General features: G+C 48.0%; 1 protein-coding gene across 11 annotated transcripts in view; it reads right to left on the reverse strand.

The window, feature by feature from the left end:
* The window catches only part of chl1b (cell adhesion molecule L1-like b), a 1,165,941-nt gene that overhangs the window by 633,639 nt on the left and 511,841 nt on the right, over positions 1–20,461 (reverse strand). For 10 of the 11 annotated variants that reach the window (XM_038810694.1, XM_038810699.1, XM_038810703.1 and 7 more), the window contains 2 exons: positions 18,707–18,892; positions 16,781–16,798 (listed from right to left, as the gene is read on the reverse strand). In XM_038810694.1, coding sequence (XP_038666622.1) covers positions 16,781–16,798; positions 18,707–18,788 — 100 coding nt within the window. In that variant the 5' untranslated portion in view covers positions 18,789–18,892. The remainder of the gene's footprint in view (positions 1–16,780; positions 16,799–18,706; positions 18,893–20,461) is intronic. The other variant, XM_038810698.1, reaches the window with a different exon arrangement.

Here is a 20,461-nt window from a genome sequence, read left to right on the forward strand (position 1 = left end):
CATAACACCTGGCTCCAGGGCAGTGTAACTTGGGCATATCCCAAAGATGCTCTGGGGGAATATCTCCTCAATGATCCCAGGAAAGGCTGGAATGGTAATTGCCTGTGAAGTATAAAGTTCTAATTGGCAAGTGCCTGCATGGGAATCATCGGTAAAATGCAAGTTAAATCACAAAATTTAGATGGTTCTAACTTTGTAACATCTATAGTTATCAAGAAAAAGTTAGAAGAATTAAAACCACTGCTGACTTCTGAATAACTATAGTACAGATCAACACTGACCCTCCCTGCAGCAGCCCTCCCGACCCCGCTCAGCCGACAGGATTCCACCAATATGCTCGAACCCCAGGGAATTACCCACAACCCATGGGGCTCTCCCCACTCCCCCTGCCGAATATCCCTGCCACAGTCCCCACGGGATTAACCACCAACTACACCCATCCCCTGACTACCCACCCTCACCAAACAGAACACTTCCCCACTTCTCCCCTCACCCCTCTCCCCAATAGGCCTGACTCCCAATTCTCACTCCTAACCCTCCCAAAGCCGAACTCCCAACTCTCAAAGCCACCCTCCCACAAGACCCAAATCCCAACTCTCAGTCCACCATCCAGACACAAATTCTACCTCCCTTCACTCCACCCCACCCCAAAGTTCAGCTCTGAACTCTCACCCACTCATCTCTCCAAGGCACAACTCACACTCCCACCCTCCGAGACTTGACCTGACCTGACACAAACTTCACTCCCCACTCCACTAAAGCCCGTCAACCCATCCCCCCTGCCAGTGCTTGACCTGACCCCATATTTACAGAGTGTTCATATAAGCCTTTCTGCTTTGGGCAGGACTTCAGTCTGCGAGTGAGTCCTGAAAGTCCAGACCTGTTCTACTGCACTTAATCATAATAATAACCTTTATTGTCACAAGTAGGCTTACATTAACACTGCAATGAAGTTACTGTGAAAATCCCCCAGTCGCCACATTCTGGCGCCTGTTTAGGTACACGGAGGGAGAATCAGAATGTCCAAATTACCTTTCGAAATTGTGGGAGGAAACTGGAGCACCCAGAGGAAACCCACGCAGAATCGGGGAGAATGTGCAGACTCCGCACAGACAGTGACCCAAGCTGGGAATCGAACCTGGGACCCTGGAGCTGTGAAGCAACAGTGCTAACCACTTTGCTACTTGTGGGACTGGATTCTCCAGCGGTGGGTTTGTCCATTTTGCCGGCACCCAGGGGTTTGCCAACGGCATGGGGCTGCCCCACAATGGGAAACCCCATTGATCGGCCGGTGTAATGGAAAATCCGGCCGGCGGGTCGAGGCAGAAATGTGGCTTGCGGGGCTGAGAATCTAGCCCGTTATTTTTTGTCAGAAACAAAGTTAGAGTAATGGAGTGTTTTAGGCGTGGAGGGCCAATCCATTGCAAATTTATGAATGTTGTTTGTCACTAATGCAGCAAGAAAGGGCATTTAGTGAAGAAATGCAGAGGAAAGGCGAAGGCTGAAGAAGAAAATTTTATTTTAAAGAAGCCTCAATCAGGGATGCACCACATGGAAAGCTCAGAACAGGTGGAGGAGCCTACTTACGATATGTCTAATGTTAATGAGGCATGAGCAGAGTCTTCTTTTGCTAACTTTGTAGTCGATAGTGAGCAGATAAAGATGGTGGTGTTCACAGGAGCCTCCGCATCTGTATTTAGTGAGGAAGCATGCAAGTCGATCTAGGATTCTTTTAAAAAATAAATTCAAAGTACCCTAATTCTTTTTTTTTCCAATTAAGGGACAGTTTAGCATGGCCAATCCATCTAGCCTGCACATCCTTGGGTTGTGGGTGTGAGACCCATGCAGACACGGCAAGAATGTGCAAACTCCACACGGACAGTAACCCGGGGCCGGGATGGAACCTGGATCCTCAGTGCCTTGAGGCTGCAGTGCTAACCACTGCACCACCGTGCTGTCCTGTCGACATGGGATTCTAACCAAGCACGACATCTTACTCCGGCGAGATTAGTCTTTGACGTACACCGGAGAGTCCATACCTTTACTCGGGGCATTCAAAGTCCATATTGCGTACAACAGGTAAAAAGTCAGAGTTTGCCTCCTGTGGTCAAAGAGAAGTGGCCGAGTTTACTAGGACTTGACTGGCTCAGAAAAATTCCATTGAACGGGCGCAAGCACACAAGGGTGATCGAGGGTGCTGTTACGAAGTATCCAGGCGCATTCAAAGATGAACTGGGTACATTGTGTGGTACTACTTCTGAAGTTGTACGTAGATCCTCAGGCTACTCCTTGCTTTTTCAAGCTCAGAACAGTGTCTTCTGCCATGAGTGTGATGATATGCATAATGTAAGTTTATACATAATGTTATGCATGACCTCTGATCACTAGGTGGCAATGTAAACCCATCAGTTCACCATGTGATCTGTGAGTTGGGAGTTGGTCATGCTGGGAGATAATCGTATTTGCAATAGTTCCACAGAGTTGTTTAGTGTTAGTTGTTTGTTAGTTGATTTATCCTCGTTATCTTACCATGCAGTTTGTTCTATGATAAATTATTTTAAACCACACGTTCTGGAGATCATCATTCACTTTAGCCAGTCTACAGAACATGACATGGTACCAGGATATATGATTTAAACAGAACTTGAGGATTCTGTACAAGAACATTCGAACCACTGAAGATAACTCTGCAGGATAAGAAAGGAAACAAATCTTGCAATGCTACTGGCATCTTGTACTCAATGCGTGGTAAAACTTTAAAGCCTGGATTGGAAGGTAGCACCTCAACAGCCTTGGTTTACCGGTAATATAGACTAAAATTGGAGAGTGTTTAAGCAGCAATTTAAACTGTATGTTACAGCCCTTGGTCTGCAGGCACAGCCCGATGAGAGTCGTATCGCGTTGCTGCTCACTTCAGCAGACCCCAAAGCAATTGAGATATTCAATATGTTTGTATTTGAAGACGAGGCTGATGGCAAAAGCTTCAAAGAAGTACTTAAACAATTTGATCAGCATTGTTCTCCGAGAAAAAATGAAACCTTTGAACACTATAAATTCCGTATGCGCACCCAGAACGTAGGCAAGGCATTCAATAGCTTCCTCACTGACTTGCGACTGACATCACAGTCATGCAACTTCGGCACACTCCAGTCATCAATGATACGAGACCAGCTGGTTTTTTCGAATCTCCAATAATAAAGTGAACAAGCAGCTACTACGGGAAACAGACCTAAAACTTTAAAGTATCATTCAAAAAGGTCACGCAAGTGAGCTTGCTGCAAAGCAGCTTGACACGTTAATCTCCGTAGTTTGGGCGCAAAGGCAGCTTGGGAAGCTGCAGACAGCATTAGTGTGGTGACACAGCTAAATATAAAACGTGCTCCCAATGCAGGTGGCCATTTTGAGTGGCTGAAACGACTCTCCATGACATGCCAATGATGCGGCACTCAACATTTGCCACGAAGGTGTCCAGCTTTTAGACTAATCTGTTCCAAATGTGGCAGAGCTATCCACTGTATTTGCGAATAGTGACAAAGTGATCACTAGCTAGACTGACAGATCTCAGCTGGACTGTACAAAAGAACATGGCAATCAGAGTACAACAATAAATAATGCAATTGAGATCACAACAATTGTGAATAACCAACAAGAAAGTTACATCTTGGAGAAGTTGACTCCGGAAGAGGAGCACCAAGAGATCAAAGATGAATCAGATCATCCAGAAAGGACCGATGTCACAAAGCTCAATGATGCATCAGATCATTCACAGGAACCTGAGATCATAAAGTGCAGTGAAACATCAAATAATACAATCAAACAATCAAACAATACCAGGAAGAACAGGGGCCGGGATTCTCCCCTACCTGACGGGACGGGGGGGGGGGGGTCCCGGTGTTGTGAAGTGGCGAGAACCACTCCGGCGTTGGGCCTCCGCACCTTTAGGGGCTAGGCCCGCGCTGGAGTGATTTCCGCTCCGCCGGCCGACGCGAAAGGCCTATGGCGCCCCGCCAGCTGGGGCCGAAAGGCCTTTGGGCCGGCGGAAGTCCGCGCATGTGCCGGAGCATCAACGGCTGCTGACGTCATCTTGGCACATGCGCGGGGGTGGGGGTCTCTTCCGCCTCCGCCATGGTGGAGACCGTGGCGGAGGCGGAAGAAAAAGAGTGCCCCAATGGCACAGGCCCACCCGCTGATCAGTGGGCCCCGATCGCGGGCCAGGCCACTGTGGGAGCACCCCCCGGTGCCATATTGCTCTGCGCACCCCCCCCCCCCCACGACCCCGACACCCACCCGAGGCCTGTCAGCGGCGGGACTTCGGCCCATCGCGGGCCAGAGAATCGCCGTGGGGGGCCTGCCGACCGGCGCAGTGTGATTCCCGCCCCCACCAAATCTCGGGGGGGGGGGGGGGGGAGAATACGGGCCACGGCGGGAGCAGGATTGATGGGTCGGAGAATTCCGCCCAGGACATTGTTTAGACTAAAAAGAAGTCATGCCAACAAATTTAATGAGTTCATATTTAATCAAAGGCCAAAAAGCTAACCAGTGTTTAGGGCAAATGACCCACAAAAGTGATACCACAAGCACAGAAAAAAAGCAGGTCAGACAACAAAAGTGTTTCAACCAGTCGAACACCTGATCGATTTCAGCTGATGACTTGTTGGTACTCCAACAACTACATCTTCCATGATGTTAAAGACATCTATCACTCCATTGACTGGGGTGTGGATATCATCCAGAATCAGAAAGAAACCTAACAGACTCAATTTGTGAAGAAAAACAAATGAACTGTTTAAAATATTTTTTAACTCACTTGTTAACTATAGTATACATATCAACGTATCATATACTACTGTTATTCATATTTTCTTTTTTGTCATGTACAAAAATGTCTAAAACAAAGGTGGATGTAATGATACGTATAATACAAGTGTAGTAAAGGGACAACAAGAGAGACTACATGTAACGCAACATTAGATGGCGTTACTAGGTGATCATATAAAAGGCATGCTGGGGGAGATTTCAATGTAGAAGGATAGTGTGAGGTTGAGTTAGAACTTAGAGAGATTATTGATTACTGCATCACAGATTCAGTACTATTATTTTATTATCTGTTACTCAGTAAAGTATGAGTTAAGTAGTGTAAAATAAATTAGGTTTGATTTAAACTTCTTAGTTTTATACTCTTTGTCAACTCTACATATCTGGCTATCTTGGAAAACAAGGCAAGGAATATAACAAGAAGTGCATTTCAATTTTGCTGGATCAGTTGAAGGATGTATGTTTCTTTTCCTAGTGGATGCACATTCCAAATGGCCCAAAATAATGTTAATGAAGTTGATGACTACCAAAAAGACAATCAAATGGCGAGACAAAGTGTTTGCACAATCTGGCAAACTCGAATAATTAGTTTGCGATAACGGGACTCAGTCCACATCAAAAGATTTTGGAACAATGGCATACAGCATATAAAAACTGCGCCTTATCATCCTTCTACCAATGGGTTGGTGGGTAGGGTGGTAAAGTCATCAAAGAAAGCTGTCAAAGCATCAAAGGACAAAGGGTTGTGGGGATGTTATGTATTGTAATCAATGGCTTCTTATAGTGTGTCACATGATTATGTGGTGCTATCATCAGAGGCACTTGGGAGATTTTCCCTCACTTCCATCATAGACTGTGAGTAAGCAACAACTTTGTAAAATAAGTCTGACAACTAGTTAAGTCACCTACGGTAGCGCAACCTGATTAATTTCCAGGAAAGACAAAGGATAAAGAAAAACATATGTATGCGTCAAGAGACTTGGGAGGGAGGGGGGTATGTGGTAGCGTGTCCCCTTTAATGGGTGACTTTCGCAGAGGATGTGACCCGCACATGGCCTATCGCGTGGGTGGGAAACCCCGACCAATGGGAAAAAAGCACGGTGCCCTGGGAGCAGGAGCCTGGGCAGTGTGGACCTAGGAGTCAAGGTGTAAAATAAAAACCTGTATGATATATCTCTGTGCCTGTATGGTGTTGTTCCCAATAAACCTCTTTGTTATACAAATGATATACCTTCAATTCAGAGTGAGGCAGAGAGAGTCGGCTTTATTAGTCATGAACTTGCCTAGCCACAGTCAGTAGTACAGATGAATGCCGCCCACAATGCCGGCCTATATATGGCCCCGGTGTGGGCAGAGCCAGAGGCGGAGCCATGCCGGGGTTACAGTACAGTACCTGGAAGCAGTTCATATCATCACTTCCAGGTATTAGGTCACAGGTTATGGTATTATGCATGCATTATGGTAAATACATTCACCATATTCACCCCCTGTTAAAAAAAATCAAGTCCGGCGGAAGTGACGTGGGGTCTTTACATATTTAGTCGATCTGGAGGCCGGATCGTGGTCTTCAACCTCCGCAGCTCTGGCAGTGAGGCGGGCACAGTTGTCGCAGGTGGTGGCTCCAGGGGCGTTGCGTTTGGAGCTTGGGCCTCAGTCCGGGGTGTCGGAGATGGTTGGGGTGCGGTGGTAGCGTGGCGGGTGATGGATGGCGGCAGTGTCGGCTCGTGACAATACAGGAGACCCAGGGGGGCATATGGGGCAATGTGAGTGGTGGCGGGCAGTGGAGAGGGGGGGATGTAGGCGGGGGGGGTTACGTTGGCGGGGGAAACCAGCTGGCGCCAGGTCCCGTAAGTAGACCGTATCTTGCCGTCCATCCTGGTGCGCGATGTAAGCGTACTGGGGGTTAGCATGGAGCAGCTGGACCCTCTCGACCAGGGGGCGGTCTTATGGCTCCTCATGTGCATCCAGAGAAGGACTGGTCCCAGAGTTTTTAGCCAAGGTGGAAGCGAGATGGACTTCCTGGGGATGATAAATAAACGATTGTGAGGGGTCTCGTTTGTGGCCGTGCAGAACAGCGATCTGATGGAGTGGAGGCGTCAAGGAGGACCTCCTGCCAGCGGGGGATTGGGAGACTTCCAGACCTAAGGGCCAGAAGAACGGTCTTCCATACCGTTGCATTCTCCCTCTCCGCCTGCCCATTTACCTGTGGGTTATAGCTCGTAGTCCTACTCGAGGTGATGCCTTTGTTAAGCAGGTATTGCGTAGCTCAGCGCTCATGAGCGGTGTGCCCCGGTCACTGTGGACGTAGGCAGGGAAACCGAACAGCGTGAAGATGTTGTGCTGTACTTTTATTACGGTGGCTGAGGTCATGTCGTGGCAGGGGAGGGCGAAGGTGAGAAAGTATATATTCTGGTTGGTGAAAGGGAGGGACCCTTTGAAGTCAATGCTTAGGCGCTCAAAGGGCCGGGAGGCCTTCACCAGGTGGGCCTTGTCTGGCCGGTAGAAGTGCAGTTTGCACTCCGTGCAGACTTGGCAGTCCCTGGTCATGGCCTTAACCTTCTCGGAGGAGAAGGGCAGATTGCGGGCCTTAATGAAGTGGGTAAGCCAGGTGACCCTCGGGTGGCAGAGGTCACTGTGGATAGCCCGAAGTCCGTCATCTTGCGCGCTGGCGCATATGCCGCAGGACAGGGCATCTGGGGGCTCGTTGAGCTTCCCAGGAGGATACTTGATATCGTAGTTGTAGGTGGAGAGTTCGATCCCCCACCTCAAGATTTTATCATTCTTTATTTTGCCCCGTTGTGCATTGTCGAACATGAAGGCTACTGATCATTGGTCAGTAACGAGGGTAAACCTCCTTCCGGCTCGGTAGTGCCTCCAGTGCCGCACGGCGTCCACTATGGCTTGTGCTTCCTTCTCGACCGAACAGTGTCGAATTTCGGAAGCGTCGAGGGTCCGAGAGAAAAATGCAACTGGCCTGCCCGCCTAGTTGAATGTGGCAGCCAGTGCGACGTCAGACGCATCGCTCTCTACCTGAAAAGGGATGGACTCATCCATGCGTGCATTGTGGCTTTGGTGATATCGGCCTTGATGCGGCTGAAGGCCGCGCAGGCCTCATCCGTCAGGGGAAAAGTGGTTATTTGAATAAGTAGGCGGGCTTTGTCGGCATAGTTGGGGACCCACGGGGCGTAGTAGGAGAACAGCCCCAGGCATTGTTTTAGGGCCTTGAGGCTGTGGGGAGGGGGAGTTCTGTGAGGGGGCGCATACAGTCGGGGTCAGGCCCTCGGACTCCGTTCTCTACGACATAGCCGAGAATGGCTAGTGGGGTAGTACGGAAGACGCATTTTTCTTTGTTGTATGTGAGATTGAGGGATTGGGCGGCCTGGAGGTACCTCTGGAGGTTGGCGTCATGGTCCTGCTGGTCATGGCCGCAGATGGTCACATTGTCCAAGTACGCGTATGTAGCCCGCAAACCGTACTGGTCACCATTCGGTCCATCGTTCTCTGAAAGACCGAGACTCCGTTCGCGATGCCGAAGGGGACTCTGAGGAAGTGGAAGAGCCAGCCGGCTGCCTCGAAAGCAGTGTACTGGCGCTCTCTTGGGCGGATTGGGAGCTGATGGTAGGCCGACTTCAAATCGACCATGGAGAACACGCGGTACTGCGCGATCTGGTTGACCATCTCCGCTATACGGGGGAGGGGGTACACATCGAGTTGCGTGAACCGGTTAATGGTCTGGCTGTAGTCCACAACCATCCGATTCTTTTCCCCAGTCCGGACGACCACCACGTGCGCTCTCCAGGGGCTGTTGCTGACCTCGATGATCCCTTCACTCAACAGTCGCTGGACCTCCGACTTGATAAACGTCATGTGCAGCGAACTGTACCGTCTGCTCCTGGTGGAGTGAGATTCGCAAAGAGTGAAGTGGGGGAGTCTTTGAGGGTCGCGAGGCTGCAAACCGCTCAACTGTAGAGTCAGGCTTCGGTGGTTACACTGAAAGCCCAATCCACGCAGTGGGGGGGCGCAGAGTTGGGGGAGAATGTAGACCTTAAAATAAGTGTACTCTGCGCCCTGCATCGCGAGATTGGCGATACAGTACCCCTGGATCTGAACCGAATGGGACCCGGAGGCAAGAGAGATTGTTTGGGAGGCTGGGTAGGTGTGGAAGGAGCAGCGCCTTACTGTGTCATGGTGGACGAACCTCTCTGTGCTCCCGGAGTCGAAAAGACAGGGGGTCTCGTGCCCGTTGACCCTGATGACCATCATGGAGTTCTTCAGCTGTTTTAGCTGCGACTGGTCAAGGGTGACTGCGCCGAGCTGTGACTGTGTGGTCGGTGGAGTCAGAAGGTGGCGGCCCCCATGAGTTGCACGTGTCGAGCTGGGGCGAAAATGGCAACCAAAATGACCATCGGTCGCACGTGTCGGTCGGTGCCGGTGCTGGTGGCCAATATGGCAGCCCCCATGAGTCGCACATGTCTGTCGGTGTTGGGGCCGGCGACCAGGATGGCGGCCCCCACGATGCTGGTGAAGCATCTGACGGGGGCTTTCCGGGAAGGCATGCAGCTGCATTGCGGGCTCTGTGGAGCTGCGAGTCCATGGGTGTGTGATGAGACCATCAATTCACAAGACATGTGATTGGAAGTGAACAGTGGTTTTAATAGTCTTACAACTGAGCCTGCCTGCAACAAGATGAACTGGCAGCAGGCTCACGACTGCAGATATTTATACTTCCGGTTAGTGGGAGGCCATGGGCGGAGCCATGGGCGGAGCTAAGGGTGGAGCCCAGTACAAACTCCTCATCTCCCCCTATGGGCAGAGCCGCGCAACGGCTCGTATACAGAGCCCACAAGGACATAATACATATGATACAACACAGTGTGAATTACTAGGTTTATAATTCACCACATTCACCCCTTGTAAAAAAATCAAGTCCGGCGCGGGTGATGGGTCTACAAATTGAGCCGGTCCGGCGGCCGAGTCGTTCTTTGGGATCGACGAAGCACCAGGGTTGCAGCCTCTTCTGGTAGCTGGGTGGTGACGGTCGGTGAGGGTACGATAGTGGATGCGGGGGTAATTCGGTCAAGCTTCGTACCCGACTGGTTCGACTGGCAATGGGGAGCACCGGAAACCCATAGGCGAGGGGGCGCAGGTCTCGGAGGGTTGTGCGGGGTGTAGTGTGAGGTGTACCTCGGGGGTGCATGGACGTGCTTCTGGAGGAGAACTGGGCCCGGTGTCTTCAGCCATGCAGGGAGCGAAACCCCCGTGGTAGTGCCCCTAGAAAAAAACAAATAGCCGTTCGTGAGGGGTCTGGTTGGTGGCTGAACATAGGAGTGACCTAACAGCATGGAGCGCGTCGGGGAGGACCTCCTGCCAATCGGATGTCGGGAGATTCCTGGACCGGAGGGTCAGTAGGACGGTCTTCCAGACCGTCGCGTTCTCCCTCTCCACCTGCCCGTTCCCTCTGGGGTTGTAGCTGGTAGTCCTGCTCGAGGCAATGCCCTTGTCGAGCAGGTACTGACGCAGCTCGTCGCTCATAAAGGACGAACCCCTGTCGCTGTGTACGTAGCTGGGGAAACCGAACAGGGTGAAGATACTGTGCAGGGCTCTGATGACTGTGTGGGAGGTCATATTGGGGCACGGGATAGCAAAGGGGAAGTGGGAGAACTCGTCGATGACGTTCAGGAAGTACACATTCCGATTGGTCGAGGGGAGTGACCCTTTGAAATCGATGCTCAGGCATTCAAAGGGCCGGGAGGCCTTTACCAGGTGGGCCCTGTCTGGTCTATAAAAGTGCGGTTTGCACTCCGCACAGATCAGGCAATCGCTGGTGATGGCTTTTACCTCCTCGGTGGAGAAAGGCAGATTTCGGGCTTTGATGTAGTGGGCGAGCCGGGTGACCCCCGGATGGCAGAGGTCATTGTGGATAGCTTTCAGGCGGTCGTCTTGCGCGCTGGCGTATGTGCCGTGGGACAGGGCATCTGGGGGCTCATTGAGCTTCCCGGTCGATACATAATATTGTACTTGTAGGTGGAGAGTTCGATCCTTCACCGGAGGATCTTATCATTTTTAATTTTGCCCCTTTGTGAGTTGTCAAACATGAAGGCAACCGATCTTTGGTCGGTGATGAGCGTGAATCTCCTACTTGCGAGGTAGTGCCTCCAGTGTCGTATAGCCTCCACGATGGCTTGTGCTTCTTTTTCGACTGAGGAGTGTCGAAGTTCCGAAGCAGAGAGGGTTCGGGAGAAAAAGGCGACTGGTCTCCCTGCCTGATTTAGTGTGGCTTCAGGAGCTACCTTTGAGGCATCGCTCTCCACCTGAAAGGGGACGGATTCAGCCACCGCCCGCATGGCCGCTTTGGCGATGTTCTCCTTGATGCAGGTGAAGGCCTGGCGAGCCTCATCTGACAGAGGAAAGTGTGTGGCCTTAAATAGTGGGCGGGCTTTGCCCACATACTGAGGGACCTAATGTGCATAATAATAGAAAAATCCCAGGCACCTTTTGAGGGCCCTGGGACAATGAGGGAAAGGGTGTTGCAAGAGTTGCATACGGTCCGGGTCGGGGCCCAGGACTCCGTTTTCCACGACATACCTGAGGATGGCTAGCCTGGTCGTGCGGAAAACGCATTTCTCCGTGTTATACGTGAGGTTGAGTTTCTGGGCAGTCTGGAGAAATCGATGGAGGTTAGCGTCGTGGTCCTGCTGATCATGGCCGCAGATGGTGATGTTGTCCAAGTACGGAAACGTGGCCCGCAGCCCGGACTGGTCCACCATTCAGTCCATGGCTCGTTGGAACACAGAGACCCCATTCGTGACGCCAAAGGGGACCGGAGGAAATGGAAGAGGCGGCCATCTGCCTCGAACGCCGTGTAGTGACGGTCCTCCAGGCGGATTGGGAGCTGGTGGTTTGCAGACTTCAGATCCACTGTGGAGAAAATGCGATACTGGGTAATCTGATTCACCATGTCTGCAATCCTGGGGAGGGGGTACGCATCAAGGAGCATGAACCGATTAATGGTCTGGCCATTCGGAGAATTTTTCCCCGGTCTTGACGACCACCACCTGAGCTCTCCTGGGGCTATTACTGGTCTCTATGATCCCCTCACGTAGGAGTCTATGGACCTCGGTTCTGATAAACACCCTGTCCTGCAGGCTGTACCGCCTGCTGCGAGTAGCTACGGGTTTGCAGTGTGGAGTGAGATTGGCAAAGAGTGGAGGGGGTCGATTTTTAGCATCGCTAGACTGCAGATAGTGAGTTGAGGTAGGGGCCCGCCGAAGCTGAGTGTGAGGCTTTTGAGGTTGCACTGGAAGTCGAGTCCCAGTAAGAGTGGGGCGCAGAGTTCGGGGAGTACGTATAGCTGGACGTTCGAGTAGCTGGCGCCCTGAATCGTTAGGGTCGCGACGGTGCGCCCTTGGAGGTGAACAGAGAGTGAGCCCGAAGCGAAGAGATCGTTTGCCGTGCAGGGAAAATAGGGAGCGAACAGCTTCTTACCAGACGAAGAGGCACGGTGTACTGTACCTGTTGATTTTAACGGTCATCATCGAGTTGCGGAGGTGTTTCGGACGCAACTGATCCAACGTGACAGCACTGAGTTCCGGGTAGTCAGCGGCTCGATCAACTGTGCTGGAGTGGCCCCGTGATGGCTGTCCGCTGAGGTCGTAGTCTTCGAGGTGGGTTTCAGAGTTTGGAGAGGATGGATCCCAAGATGGCCACCCCCATGGATGGCACTTGGCGGGCGGCGAGGAAGATGTGCCCAAGATGGCGGCCCCCATGAGTCGCACGTGGCCGGCCGTGTGGAGGAGGGTTGCCAAGATGGTGGCCCCCATGAGTCACACGTGTCAGGTGGGGGGGGAGTCGGCATACAGGCCGCAGCATTTCGGGGCCTGCGTGTTTTGGAAGCGAGTGTTCTGGGCTGCAGGAGAGTTTGGAGAGGGGTATTTCTTCGCCAGTCATCCCTGGGCCAGGCAGTGCTGCCGTGGGTATTGGGGCTGCCCACAAAAATGGCACACTGGGGCTGCGTAGTGGGTGGGTGGCCACGCGGTGCAGGCCTGGGGCAGTCGCTGGCCGAGGGCCCAGGATGGGGTCGATTGGTCCGCGGGGAACGAGGTGAGGCTGCGGAACGAGACCTCCATAGTTGTAGCTAACTCTACAGTGTCCTCCAGGTTCTGGGCGCCTTTTTCAAGCAACCACTGGCACACATAGTTTGACCTGAGCCCTGCCACGTACACATCTCGGACAGCGAGCTCCATATGATGGTCGGCTGATACAGCTTGATAATTGCAGTCCCGAGCGAAGGCTTTTAAATCGTGCAGGAATTCGCCCAGCGACTCCGCGGGGCGCTGGCGGCGAGTCGTAAAAATGTGGCGCGCGTAGACCTCGTTGATGGGCCTCAAGTACATTCGATCGTGCATGGCCAGGGCCTCCGTATACGAGGTAGTACTGTTAAGTTGAGTAGAGATACGGTGCCTCACCCTTGCGGGCATTTGGCTGAGTTTCTGCTCCTCAGTTCTTTCTGAAGTGCTTGGTTCAGCCAGGTAGGCCTTGAAACATCTGAGGCAGTGTAGAAAGATTTATTTCGCCTCTGCAGCTTGCGGGTCGGGTTCTAGTCGGTCAGGTTTGAGAGCTGATTCCAGAGTAGTTTTCTTCAAGTTTCCTAAGACTATTAAATTGATGAGACCATCAATTCACAAGACACGTGATTGGAAGTGAACAGTGGTTTTAATAGTCTTACAACTGAGCCTGCTTGCGACGAGATGAACTGGCAGCAAGCTCACGACTGCAGATATTTATACTTCCGGTTAGTGGGAGGAGCCATGTGCGGAGCCAAGGGTGGAGCCCAGTACAAACTCCTCATCTCCCCCTATGGGCAGAGCCGCGGAATGGCTCGTATACAGAGCCCACAAGGACACAATACATATGATACAACACAGTGTGAATTACTAGGTTTATAATTCACCACAGTGTGTTTTCGATTTCTGGGCCTTCGGCCGGCCCAGACAGACTCTAGCGAAGCCCCTTTTTCCCCATAATCGCTACACATTGCTGTGCGGGCTGGGCAGCACTGCCAGGGCTGTTGGCCCTGGCCGCAGAAGTAGCACTGCGGATTCCCGGGCTGAGCTGGCAGATGCACGGCACAGGTCTGCGACGTAGTCGGGTCCAACGGGGGTCATGACAAGGGTGTCCACGAGGGATTCGGCAGGCCCACGGGGAACGCGCTGAGGTTCTGGTAGGCCACCTCTAGTGAGGTCGCAAGATTTACCATTTCCCGCAGATCAGAGGTCCCGCTTTCCAGCAGGCGCTGCCTAATATAGTTCAAGCGGACCCCCGCCACGTAGGTGTCCCGGATCTGTCAGTTCATGTGTTCCTCTGCCGTCACATCTCGATAGCTGCAGTTCTTCGTGAGTAGAGTCAGGGTTTCGAGATACTCGTCCAGCGATTCTCCGGCGCGTTCATGGCGAGTAGTGAGGAGGTGTCTGGCTAACATCTCATTTACGGGCTTCACGAAGTGTGCCTTGAGAGTTGCGACCGCCACCTCGTACGTGGCCGCTTTCTCGATCATTACAGAGATTCGATGGCTCATCCGGGTGTGGAGGAGTCGCAGCTTGAGAGTCTCTGTGGGAGGCGCTGTGGAGGAGTCAAGGTAGGCCTCGAAGCATCGGAGCCAATGTTCGAATATTTCCTTGGCTTCGGACGTGCGGGTGTCGAGTTCGAGCCTGTCTGGCTTTAGAGCGGCTTCCATAGTGCTGTCTATGACTAATAAATTGGTAGACCTTCAATTCAGAGTGAGGCAGAGAGAGCGAATGAACAGTCGGCTTTATTTGCCTAGCCAGAGTCAGTAGACAGATGAATGCCGCCCACAAGAGTCCGGTCTATATATGGCCCCGGTGTGGGCGGAGCCAGAGGCGGAGCCATACTGGGGTTACAGTACGTACCTGGAAGCAGTTCATATCACCACTTCCAGGTCATAGGTCACAGGTTATGGTGTCATGCATGCATTATGGTGAATACATTCACCACAACAAAAATATTCCTCAGTGATACCTCGCGCTATTACAGGCTTTCAAATTCTTCACCATTGGAAAAGACCTGATCACAATTTACCTCCTGGAAATGAATAGAAAAAGACCTCCAAAGTCACAGAGATCTTTGATAATTTATACAAGTCTATCATCTTGTTATTATTATCCAATACTTTCCAAACATGGAAAAATTATTCAAAACTGACACTTACATTTTATCAATTGTTGTACAGCAGCAATATCGAATCAATTTTATTTTATTTTAACCCTCAATGTCTGCGATGCAGATACAAAAGCAGCAACAATGTTTTCAAAGGATTAAGTGCAGTTTTACTGAACATAGCAAAATAATTCAGTCTTTGACTCTGCAGTTTTTAATCACCACAATAAAGATTCAGAATGTCAATCATCAAGAGTGAACATCATTCATTTTCGTTTCATAATGACTTCATTTTGATGTTTGGCATTCTTAAAAATCTGAGCACAACTCTCCAATACTGGCTAAGATTACAGGGCTCTCAGTGGGTTTACTTCACAGGGCAATCAATGCAAGAACATGCATGTTTCCAGCTTCATATACTGATGGCAGATACCCCCAACTCAATTTGGTTTCTTCCAGATCTTGCATTGTGGTGTCGAGCTCCCACCTGCAGGGCATCACTAATACCTTGCTAACCTGTTCTTCGGGTTACATAAATCAATATTCACAGATGTGTTCCATCAACCTGCAATTCTTCACGAAGAAATTATCAAGCCGCTTACTGGAAGAATTGTCCAAGCAACTGCTTAACTCAATGTTCTTTTTATTTTGTTGCTCACCACAACACGGTGGCTCTGTGGTTAGCACTGCTGCCTCACAGCGCCAGGGATCCGGGTTCGATTCTGACCTTGGGTGACTGTCTGTGTGGAGTTTTCACTTTCTCCGTGTGTCTGCATGGGTTTCCCCCGGGTGCTCCGATTTCCTCCAAAGATGTGCAGGTTAGGTGGATTGACCATGCTAAATTGCCCCTGAGTGTCCAAAAGGTTAGTTAGGGTTACGAGGATAAGGTGGAGGCATGGGCTCAAGTAGAGTGCTCTTTCCAAGGTCCAAGACAGCTCAATGGGCTGAATGGCCACCTTTGGCACTGTCTGGATTCTACGATTGTAGGATTCTATTCTATATATTTTTTTAAAATGCTGATTACAATCCAAATTAGAGTAATGACTTCAGAATCATTTATTGACCTGTAATGAGTGATGTGAGTACACTGGTCACTGGCATCTACTAATCCATCACATGAGCTACCATTAAGATACCTTTTTAAAACCGAAGACAGCAGCTGAAGGGGCAAAACCTAAGGTACAGGAAACCACTGAGGTTGAAAAAGATTGAATATCAAGAAATAGCGATTAGGTGGTATCAAGTTCAAATTAAAAAGTGCAGCAAAAGCAAAGCTGATAGCGATAGTGAACTTCACAAACCAGAGCCCTTTCAAAAGAAAGAGTTGCAGTAAGGAAGCAGCGTGCTGAATTTTGATTTCAAATTACCAAGGATGCTGTGCGAGAAAGGGAGAGAGCAAAGTGGAAGAGATTAGAGATAAAAGGGGGATCGCTTATCAGAAAAGAAATATATTGTACTGTGAAATCCCAATTTCAGGGAATTTGAAAGCTGCATTAACAACCTATACACCATGTATTGATTTTGAGTCTGACTTCATTTTGGGATACAGCTCACTTAAATTGTTTCAGCTTCATCTGAACCTCCTAACCTCCATAATTTTTAATCTAACTGTAAATCAAATACCTGCATTTTATACAGCAATTCTATTCAGAACAATTCTGGATTAGAGAAAACAAACAATCCACTGAAATTCAGCACTTGTCCGCAGATAAAGGGATTTCAAAGTACTACAGGCAAAATACAATCACATTTTCAACTGTTCAACCATGGTAATTGCACTAGGTTAACTTACTTCTTTCTTGAACAAAAGCTTTAGATCCAGAGTAAGCAAAAGGAAAATGGAAACAAGAATGATTATATTCTTTCACATTGTCCAATATATCTCTCATGTCGCATTTCAAACCAATGAACATCATATCCACTTGGAAGATGTGAGAGTAAAGAGGTAATGGACTAATTGAAGACTACATGTCTGATGTACCATGTGATGTGCTACCTCTAAAACTAATGGAATCTTACATGATAATAGGCCGGTTTTTGTCCCTATTGGGTACAGTTACTCCAAGCCACAACTAAACCAATTATTATAATCCTGCATTTTCATGTAAATTTAAATGAAATCTGTGCAAGCTTTAATGCTTAAAAATACAATTGTTATTGTCAATCATTTTTAAATGTAATGATCTTTAGAAATAGAGCTTGATTTTTTAAATAGCTTATTGTAATTCAAGATCTTATATTTTCTGTTTGAAAGTGTTATCAGATAACAGGCAAGTGCTATGATATCTCATTTGATGATTTACTATTCTACCTCTCGGCAAAGTAAATACTGGTAGCCAGCATTCTGAAACCAGGTAAGAGACAATATAAAAACATACTGTTCATGAAATTACAGAATTGACAAGTCTGGTGCCAACAGTTTGGCTTCTGGTGGAACCCCATCCTTTAAAAACTACTTTGAAAAATACTTAGAAAAGCTGGCAGCTTTGACAAAGGAACATCTGGACTCGAAACGTTAGCTCTTTTCTCTCCCTACATATGCTGTCAGACCTGCTGAGATTTTCCAGCATTATCTCTGTTTTCAGATTCCAGCATCCGCAGTAATTTGCTTTTATACTTTGAAAGATATGTTGCACTGAAGTTTGTGCAATGGACTGCAGACCAATGCTGTAAAATTTAGGTTAGCAGTTCAAAGTAATCTGACAATTTAATAGCTAAAATGTAATTTAATTTCCTCTAATTACTTTGTAATACCACTCCATACAAATATTAGATCCATCAGACTCAACGCTGCAAGCAGCTGAGTGATTAATCCACTTGACGTTCTTCACAGGTTGGCTCCTGTTATCATAAACTTTAATTTAATAAAATGAAAAAGTAAATTATTAAAACATTTGGGCATGGTCGCTCATATGTATCTTTTTGTTAGACCATTTTTACAAAGCATTGCGTTTCTCATTCTTCTCTTATATGTTCGCATTTTTACAGTTAAAAAGCTCAAACACTGTTAGCAGAAAATCCACCAATTAGTGCAGCGTGTAATACACTGGGTGACTCAGTGGTAACATTACATCTATGAAAGCACAACAACCACCACTTCATTGCTAGATCAGTTATTCTTCGCATTATAAATTACTAGTTTTTTTTTCACACTGCATATACGGTGTATCCTGTTAATGAACATTTATTCTGCCATGCCCAGCAGCTGCATTAAACAGCCTGAATAATGGATCAAGCCTCATCAATAATTTATTGCATGTCAGTAACTGGTTGTAACTGGATCACAAAATGACAAAAGCCCGGTAGGGTTCTGCAGCAAAATTCTTTGCTAAATGAAAGAATTATTTTTAAACTCTTTAACTTCTGATTACTAAATAAATGTTATTTTATACGTGCAGTGATTTTTAATGTGGCAGTTACAAATATTTACAAACATTCTGATTGCTAGGCAATTGCTATTATGACGATGAATGCAAATTCAAACCAGTTCTTTACTTAAAAAAATTCCAACTGCACCATTTACGGGACTGCCCTGGATACATACCGACAACATTCAATTTTACAAACATTTTCTAAAATTAAACGTTCCCTGAATTATTTTGAATGTACGGTAAGGAGAATAATACCCACATCACATTAGAGCCCACATAACTATAAGCAGGTCTTCAGAAAACTGAACATAATGTTGAAAGCAAAGTTTTAAATAATCTTGTCTCACCCTCTTCTGGAATCTCCATTGATGAGCTCCACGTGGCCCAACACAGCAAATATAACAGCAAAGTATTTGTGCTTAGTGTCATCTTCAGCACTTGAGGAAGATCAAACAGGACCCAAAAGGAAATGTGAATATTTCTTTTGTGATTCCACTGAGCTGGAGTTCAAATCAATGCACAACTGACCAGATCTGTAGAAGTAGAAAGTGTGATAATTAGTCATATAAATTCACATGCATTACAAGGCAACTCAACTGAAGTAAACTCAAAAGTGTTATAAGACATAGTATGATCAGTTCTACCAGTGTTTTCTCTCTTTTGGAGATATAACTTTAAAGTAATAAATATGATGCAATATTTGTCTCTACATCCACTTTATTCCACAGGAGATCTGTAAAAACCAGTCCAGACTTCCGTGTGTTCTGATTTCACAAAGACAAACCGATCATTGAACTTAATGCAATCAGATTACTGTGACAGCAGAATGATACCGTAAGGAAAATAATTCACATGGCTCCCCCTGGGATTTGTTTTCATTGCTGGAGGGGATCCCACTTTTCACATATTCTGAACAAAAAATTCACAAAGGTGATGAAAAAACATTTATGTACAAGTGGAAATAAGGGTCTTTAGGAATGGTTTATTCAGAACATAATCCACAGCAAACACTTGGTGCCTCCTACTGTCCTTGGTAAACATTTCATCACTAAAACTGATGCAACATTTGACATAAAGGAGAAGGTGCAACTGATCGACTACAGTAGCGCAAAATAGGCTTGTGATGAATTGGCAGCCAAATTTCCACAGCCCCGGATCTACTTTCCATTGAAGTTCACAGAATGATAGTGCAAACTCTTCGTGGACACCCTTTCCTCATTTCACTGTCAACAAAGAAAAAAGAACAAAGAAAAGTACAGCACAGAGACAGGCCCTTCAGCCCTCCAAGCCTGCGCCGACCATGCTGCCCATCTAAACTAAAATCATCTACACTTCCGGGGTACGTATCCCTCTATTCCCATCCTATTCATGTATTTGTCAAGATGCCCCTTAAACATCACTATCGCCCATGCTTCTACCACCTCCTCCGACAGCGAGTTCCAGGCACCCACTACCCTCTGTGTAAAAAACTTCCCTCGTACATCTCCTGCAATCCTTGCCCCTCGCACCTTAAACCTATGTCCCCTAGTAATTGTCACTTTGAATTGGCTTGAAATTAAAAAATCTCAGCAAACTTTTCCAAGTCAATGGAAAATAAAAAACTGGCACAGGGAAAAACTGGCTGATGATTTACAACAAACTCACCAATTTCAACCTCAAGGAGCTTTCCATCTACGAAGCTTATTCACATATGATTTAGCAAAAATTCTGAATATCTATTTAATTTCTTTGCAAAGCAATTTAGTTTTAACTAACTTAGTTGAATAATAATCCACTTGATGAAGTAGATTCAAGCAATTGTTTTATTCAAATTGTATTCAATGGTTAAGAGCAAAATGAAGCTCAATTTAATGTGTGAAGGACCTACACCATCCCATCACTGGATGCTTTTAACTACAATGGAAAGAACAACATGCTTGGATCTCCTCTTAGTAAATAGATGTGTTAGATATGGAGGTCCCTGGATCAGAACTATACGATTTCCCGTGACCTTCCCGGAATATGACCTTCCCCCTCAGGACAGGCAGGCCTTCCCCTTTAAGGGAGCAGGTTTTCCCCTTTACAAGGTGAGTCCCAGTTGTATAAAATCCCGGCCCAGCTGC

The sequence above is a fragment of the Scyliorhinus canicula genome, chromosome 11 (genome assembly GCF_902713615.1).
Source record: "Scyliorhinus canicula chromosome 11, sScyCan1.1, whole genome shotgun sequence".
NCBI classification, from domain to species: domain Eukaryota; kingdom Metazoa; phylum Chordata; class Chondrichthyes; order Carcharhiniformes; family Scyliorhinidae; genus Scyliorhinus; species Scyliorhinus canicula.